The sequence below is a fragment of the Strix aluco genome, chromosome 3 (assembly GCF_031877795.1).
Source record: "Strix aluco isolate bStrAlu1 chromosome 3, bStrAlu1.hap1, whole genome shotgun sequence".
Taxonomy (NCBI): Eukaryota; Metazoa; Chordata; class Aves; order Strigiformes; family Strigidae; genus Strix; species Strix aluco.
In genome coordinates, this window is record NC_133933.1 from 131642371 (window position 1) to 131650149 (window position 7779).

At 58.2% G+C, this 7779-nt stretch overlaps 1 protein-coding gene across 1 annotated transcript; it reads right to left on the reverse strand.

Annotated features, from left to right (window-relative positions):
* Nucleotides 1-963: 963 nt before the first annotated feature.
* On the reverse strand, nucleotides 964-7497 carry CHRNA2 (cholinergic receptor nicotinic alpha 2 subunit). The gene is made up of 7 exons (XM_074820362.1): nucleotides 7395-7497; nucleotides 5357-5719; nucleotides 4224-4378; nucleotides 3467-3511; nucleotides 3138-3247; nucleotides 1644-2733; nucleotides 964-1089 (listed from the first exon to the last, which is right to left on the reverse strand). Exons 2-7 carry the CDS (start codon nucleotides 5442-5444, stop codon nucleotides 964-966), a joined length of 1614 nt encoding a protein of 537 aa, XP_074676463.1. The 5' UTR covers nucleotides 5445-5719; nucleotides 7395-7497.
* Between the last annotated feature and the right edge of the window lie 282 nt (nucleotides 7498-7779).

Genomic DNA, 7779 nt, shown 5'->3' on the forward strand with positions numbered 1-7779 from the left:
CCTTTGTGGCACCGTTTATTCCGGCCCGTTTCACTCCTGAAAGCACAAAATGTTTTCTGAAACCTCTCAGACTACATTCAGTGCTGCAATGCCTGGGTTGGTCTCCTGGAGGAGAAAACATTGCTGGACAATCCTGGTGTCTCTGAGGGCATGGAAGAAGAGAGTAGCTGCTCTTTAGGATATATGGAAGCTAGAAATTAAAAGCTGGATTGCAGCAGTTTTAAGAGCCAGGCGATTTGGGATCTGATGTGGGACAGAGAGGAGGATTTGCTCAGGATGGACCTTGGCAGCACAGGTTCTCCCCGCACCAGCTGAGTCCACCAGCCTCGGCACGGGGCAGGACCCCGAGCTCCTGGGCTCCATGGGCACAGTCTGGCTGGGGCTGGGTGGGTGATCCTGCTCTGCAGGGTGGCTTTTCCCTTCCAAGCCACCCACATTTCTGGGTCAGCTGCTCTCGTCTCCCTGCCACCCCAAGCTGCATGGTGGGATGGTATAGAAGCGAGCGCTCGTGCCAGTGGGTTGCAGAGCTTGGGCTGGGCTTTGCAGACCAGAGACCCCCGCACCGTGCAGCCAAGCAGGGACCTCCAGCCCATGACCCTACCCCTTCTGCGTGGACCATCCAAAGTGTTATTTCTTGCCCCATCATGTAGGATTTGCAGCAGATACCTCTCTTAGATGCCTCCAGCCTGTGCTTGGGCAACGGAGAAGCTGTACCGTGCCTTCCTTGATGGTTGCAACCACCCTGGGCAGGATGGCACCCCTCCCCACCATCCCCTGGTCACCCCTCGGCACAGCCCTTGCTTCACAACCCTGTATTTCCCATCTGAGGGTCCTCCATGGTTGCAACCCTGTCCTTCCAGGGAAAGACAAGGGTCTGGCTGGATGTGGGCATCGCTGTGTCCGCTCCCCGGGGAGGAGGGAGCATCCATTGCCTGCTGTCCCCACCACACCCTGGCCCAGTCCCTAGATCATCCCCGCCAGGTAGGGTGGGAGGAAGAGCCCCACAGTGCCCAGCAAACAGACGATGATGAACATCCAGAGGAAGATGCGGTCGATCACCATGGCCACGTATTTCCAGTCCTCCTTCACCTGTCGAGTGGAGAGGGACTGTGAGCACGGGCAGGGGATGCAGCCCCCCATTTGTGAGGATGCCTTGGGGTGAGGAGACCTCCCCTGGGTCTTCCTCTGCATCCACTGTTTGCCCAGGATGAGGAGATACCCCGTGTCTTGGGAAATCCCTGGAGCAGCAGGGATGGGGGATGGACCTCTTCGGGGAGGCTGCTTGGGACAGAGCTAACACTGCCCAGGGTTTTCTGAACCCACTTGGGTAAAAGTAGGGGTGCAGCCCCTGAGCTGGGTCCCCACAGGGCAGGCTGGGCCACCTCTGCTCTCTGAGGGCAGGACAGCATGGGCAGGAGAGGGATGTCCAACATCCCCACAGCCAGGAGGGACGGGAGCTGGAGGAGCCCCCATCTGACCCTGTGGACTGGGCATCTCCCTGGTCATTGAGCTTTGGGTCCAGGGAAGCCACCACTGGGGGTGCCAGCACTGACCCCCTCCCAACGGGGGTACAAGTGGCAGGAAGCAGAACCCAGGGTGGGGAACCCACCCTCACCCTCCAGCCCTCAGGGGCACCCACTCACCGAGAAGTCAGCATCCTCGGCTCGCAGGTGGTCCGCGATGTACTGCACCCCTTCCAAGGCCTTCAGAATGCTGGGGGACAGCATCAGCCCGCGGTTTGAGCCCATCTTCTCCTCTTCCTCCCCTTTGGGGGGCACCCGGGGGGCTGAGCCAGCCGATGCCTTCCCAGCTTGGCGCCTGCAGGCATAGCGGCACTGGGTTCCTTGGCCATGGGATCCAGGCTGGGACATGCGGCTGGGGTACGTCTTATCCTCCTCTTCCTCCTCCTCTTCTTCCTCCTCCTCCTCCCACTTGTCATCCACATCGGTCTCCAGCCAGCACCGGGAGGTGCTGAGCCTCGTCCCTGGGAGGTCATACTGCCCCCCAGTCCCCTCGGGGGGAGGCAGGACCAGGGGTCGCTTCATAAAGAGCCAGCGAGGGATGAAGTTGAGGAAGAAGCTACGCACCCAGCGAGGCATCGTGTGGGTGCTGGGGGAGCGGTGGTGGACATTGAGGACAAACACGGTGATGATGATGGAGAGAGTGACGAAAATCATGGTGAAGAGGAGGTACTCGCCGATGAGAGGGATGACCAGCGAGGTAGACGGGATGATTTCTGTGATGAGCAGCAGGAAGACGGTGAGGGACAGCAGGACAGAGATGCAGAGGGTGATCTTCTCCCCACAGTCAGAGGGCAGGTAGAAGACCAGCACGGTCAGGCAGGAGATAAGCAGGCAGGGTATGATGAGATTGATGGTGTAGAATAGCGGGAGGCGACGGATGATGAAGCAGAAGGTGATGTCGGGGTAGATCTCGGTGCAGCAGTCATACTTCTTGGAGTTATAGGTGCCAATGGCATTTATGATGGCCCACTCGCCACTCTCCCAGTAATCCTTGAGGTCCACATGATGCTCCATGTTCTCCAGGTCGATCTTGGCCTTGTCGTAGGTCCAGGAGCCGAACTTCATCTTACAGTTCTGCTGGTCGAAGGGAAAGAAGGTGACATCGATGCTGCATGAGCTCTTGTAGATGGCGGGTGGCACCCACTTCACCTTCCCGTTGGAGAAGAGGTGGGCCTTTGTCATGTGGGTCACGGCGAATTCTCCATCAGCGCTGCAGGGATGGAGAGATGTGAAGGTCAGAGGAGGATGAAGCGTTTCCCCCAAGAAATAGGGCCAGGAGATCCAGGGCTGGTATGAGCCTTGATTTGAGGCTGTGGCCTCATTGTGTATCCCTGCATGTTGTTGGGTTCACCCTTCTGGGCATCACCCGGAGCATGGAGATGGGTGGGAGCATGAGCACCGGACATGGGGAGATGGATGCAGACTGATCTACATCCTTACCAGGGGGGTGGGATGGGGGCAGGAGACCCATGAGGGCTAGCAGCACCAGGGAGCTACTGGGATGGGATGGGATGGGATGGGATGGGATGGGATGGGATGGGATGGGATGGGATGGGATGGGATGGGATGGAGGACTCAGCCCTCGGGATGCTCCATCTCGGCAGTGTCACTCACTTGTTGTAGAGCACGATGTCAGGGATCCAGATCATCTCAGAGGGCACCCGGATGGAGGTGACATTGTCAAAGTCCGCCGGGTCCCAGCGCAGCTTGTAGTCACTCCACTCCTGGAGGCAGACAGGGAGGGAAGGACATCAGGTGGCCCTGGGTCTGGTGGGACCAAGCTGCCCAGTGCCTCCTCCTCTGCCTTCTCCTCCTCTGGCAGCATCCCCCAGAGGAATAGCACCATGGAGATACCACCAAGTCCCCCTGGGTCTCTCTGCCCCAAATGTTGTGCCCTCCTTGACAGCTCCTGCCCTTTCTCCAGAGAGGGAACAGGTTCCTACCTGCTTCAGCCAGACGTTTGTGGTCATCATCTGGTTCTTCTCATCCTGTGTTTGGGAAAGAGGGAGAGGTGAGAGGAGACGGAGAGAGGGCTTGTCCCATCACTGCATCGTCCCCCAAATCACTGCTTTCACTTTCTGCCCTCCACCTCGGGGGTTCAGCTCCTGGAAGCAACCAGTACCAGTCCAAGTCCAAGGAGGGACTATATTTCCATGAGATATCTGCTCACTAGATGGCAGCAAGAAACAGCGTTTTGCAGCGTATGGCTCTGCACCGCTCCGATGAATGGACAAAAGTCCCATGGATAGGTGGTTGGAAGGATGTAGAGATGGAGAGATGCTTGGGTGGATAGGTGGACAGATGGACAGGTGAATAGATGGGCAGGTAGATAGGTGGATGTGTGGACAGATGGGTGTGCGTGGGAGGAATGACAGAGGGATGGAAGGACAGACAACCCCAGAGGTGTCCCGTGGCAGGCAGATGGTGGATAAGGACATGGCAAGGGTGGAGACCTCCAGTTTTCCTTGATGCTCCCCTGCTGTCAGTGGGATGGAGAAGTGGGGTGCAGACCCCCCTGCTCATTGGACATCTGGGGGAGGCAGGGTGGACGGTTTGTCACCCTCTGAAGATGGCCAAGGGGTTGCTGGTGCCCAAACCCAACCTTCCACCAGTGTCCCCAGGCCCTGTTCTGGCAGACCAGTAGGACCAGCTGGTGAAAAGACAGACATGACACGGGACTGGGACCAGTGGGCTACGCACCACGTCGATCAGCTGCGCGATGGAGAGCCCAAACTTCACAATGACCACGTCGGAGGTGTTGGGCACCGGCCGCGACCAGCGGTTGTACCCAGTGAAGAGGTGCTTGAAGAGACGCTCCTCGGCGTGGCTGCCGGGCTGATCCTGCAGGCAGGAGGCTGCAGGGAGATGGGGATGGGCTGGGGGAGAGTTCACTGACCACCCCTTCCACACACCTGGACCCCACTGAAATAGGGTACCCGCTCTGGGCAAGCCCTCTCTCTGCTGCAGCAGGCAGGGATGGGAATTAACCCCCTTCGAAGCTTCCCCGTGCTCCTCCCGGGGAGCGGAGAGCAGTGGGAGGTCAACCTTGCAATGCTTGTTGAGAAAATCCCACTCCTGGGTGGCTGGGACCCCTCTCCCAGTCCCTTCTAGCTGCTTTTACTGGTGTTAACTGGTTCAACTTTGCAAGGTGGAGGCTGACCCAGACCTTGGGACCGCTGCAGCCTGCCTAGAGACCATCCCTCAGGCTGGAGGCAGGGCTGGGATGAGCACAACGCTCTTTGCTCTGCCTAGAAACCGTTGGTGTTGGTCTTGGGTGCCATCAGCTTGCGGTGCATCACTCAGCCTCCTCGCTCACTGCAGAGCCATAAATTTCCACCAGCACATGGAAATGAGGTGTTGGGGGGGGCTGGTCCCAAGTAAAGGGACAAACAAGATGCCTAGCTCATGGGAGGTCTGGAGTTGATGGAAAGTAGAAGCAAAATCCAGGTTTTTTTCTTTCCCTCCAACATTTCTCGCTTGCAAAGAATGGATTTGGGGTCCCAGAGGTGCAACCCCTGGGATTGGATGACCCAGAGCAGACGTCCCCCACCCAAGTGTCTGGATGGTGTCAAGCTGCTCTGCAGAGACACAAACCCCATCCTAGCATGGCGCGTGGTGGGGGGCATCATGCCAGCAAGGAGACTGGGGATGCTGAGGGACTGCATGGGGGTAAACTGGGAGAGAACTGGTTTTCCATGTACATGCACTACAGCTTTCCCTCCCCTCTCCCCATATTTAACCCCCCAGGACCCCCAATGGGTGACACCCATGGGAAGGCAGGGCTCAAGAGAAGGAAATTCAGATATTCCAGGGAAAGTCAGAGCCGTCCTTACCTGCCTGGAAGGTGACAAAGCACCACGCGACTAGGGGGGTGATGCCATGGGACAGCCACCCCATGCTCCCTGTGTTGGTGTCCCCCATGGACCCCCTCCCTGGAGCAGTTTGCAAAGCCCCCCCAGGAGGGAACAGGGGGAGCAATGAGCTGAGATGGTGGTGGGAGAGGAGACTTAGCAGGGAAAGCCACCACGTGGGACCTCCGATGGGGTGTCCTGCATGTCCCCACCATTAGTGAGCGCTGGAGGAGCCATGGATGGAGCTGGATGGGGGCTGGGAGAGCCTCAGCAGGGACACAGCCGAGCCAGGATGGGTGCGTGGTTCAGGGTGCTCTGCCAAGTCACCCGCCCCAAATTTCATTCCTGGAAAGACAGCAGAGAGAGGGGCACTGTCACCACGATGCCACCACGGCGCAGGTCGGGGAGGTGATGGTCCTGCTGTGGTCCCCTCAAAGCCGCTCCCACCCATGAGCACAGCTTGGAGCCGATCTGAGCTGCCACCATGGCAGAGTCAAGGGAAAATGTCCCCAAAATGTCTGTCCCCAGCTCCATGACTGCTCCTTGGGCAGGCAGGGCGTGAATCCGGGCAGCGTCAGTCGCAGCCGGACACCTTGAGTTAACACGATGAGGAGCCCAGGTCTGCCCTGGCATGATTTAATAGCAGAGATGGAGCCTGGTGCTTCAACTTTTACTGGGATGACCAGAAAATAACTGGTTTTAACCATCCTTCTGCCCTCCCTGATTGGAAGGGAGGGAGGGGGAAACATCTCAGCTGCTCCAACGGGCTCCTGGGGCTGGTTTCTCCAGAGGGATCATCCTTTCACCATCCATCCATGGATGCGTTTGGTTCCCCTCCCCAGCACAGCAAATCTCTGCAAGGGGGGAAATCACTGGTTCTGCAGAGGCCCCAAAATCTGCTCCTGCTTACAAGGTGACTCTTCCAATCCTGACCTGTGCCCCCAGGAGCAGCTTCTCCTCTCCAGGAGGCAACTGCTTCCATCCCCAAAGAGAAGGAGATCCTCAGTCCAACACTGATTTTGCTAAACAAGAAGCTCCTTTCACTTAAATTCCTCCCTGACTAGGTAAAACCATGAAGCCCTCCTGAACTCATCCTCCTCCTCTGTGCAGTTTTCAACTCATTAATACAAGGATGGTGGAGGGGGTGGAAAATGGGACCGGCCACTGCGCTGAGCTGGAGAGAAAATTATGGATGTGCCTCTTTTAGCTGAGATATCTAAATATACCGGAGAGTACGGGGGGTGCTGGGGGAGCTGCTCCCACTCTGGGTGAACACGAGTGGGGATTTCATGGGTTCCCCGAAGCTCTGATAGATATTGGGGAGGGAAAGGAGGGTACTTTGGGTGACGCAAAGCTGTGCCTGAAACCCACTGTATGTGGCAAAGAGGGTTTGGGGTGGGGGGGACATGGAAGAGGAGCCCACCTCGGTGCTCCTTGGGCAGCTCTGGCAGAGCCTGGCAGCGGGACAGGCAGCCCTACCCTCCTGCCTGGCCTCTACCACCAGCCCTGCCTCGTCTCCCCACATCCAAACTATTTCCCCAATGGATTTCCCGTCGCTCCATGACATGAAGCACTGGGTTTGAAGAGCTCTGACCCTGCAGCAGAGATGCCCCCGGGGGGAGGCAACACCGTGCCGGCAAAATGTTGCTCCCCCCCCCCACCACCTTCCAACCACTTTCCTGGAGGGATGCAGAAACCGGCCCCGTGCGGATGCTGAAGGCTGGACCAGAGGATGCCCGTGACCGCAGCGAAGCCAGCAAAGCTCTCGGCATCCCGACGGGCAGTCAGAGAGGCAGCGAGAATAAATAACTTTTTTCTTAGATTTTAAAGGTGGACAGCGGGGGATTTTTGGATTTTAGACGGGAACTTCATGCAGAGCTGGGAAACTTTCCCTGCTGCTGCCTCCCTGTCGCTCCCTGACCGTCCTCAGCACTCTGCAAACAGCTTTAATCATGAATTAAACAGGGAAAAACAGCCTCTCTCCTTCCCACCCAAGCCTGGACCCAAGGAACCCCCTTACCTGCTGCAGGGAGAGCAAGGAGGGGTCCCCGGACCCCCGTTCCCTCCGCCGTGCCGGGGTTGGGATGTTGTGTCGCGGAGGGCTCCTGCGAGGACTGGGCTCCGGTGAAGGATGTCTCAGCTTTTACTCAAAGCGATGACGGTGACGACAGGGGCTGGGGGAGGAGGGACAGCCATGCCCAGGCAGGGAAGGAGGGGAGGCCGGGGGGACGAGGGGGAGGAAGGCTGGAGGGGCATCAGCACCCCTGGCCCTCCTCACCCCTCCGTGCATCCCCAAAGCTTCCAGGGAGTTGGGAAGGGCTGGATTTGCCGGGGTTTTCTCAGCCTCTTCCAAGGCCCCGCTCAGCCCCGGGAGAGGGAAAGGGATGTTGTGCGTGAGGAGGAGG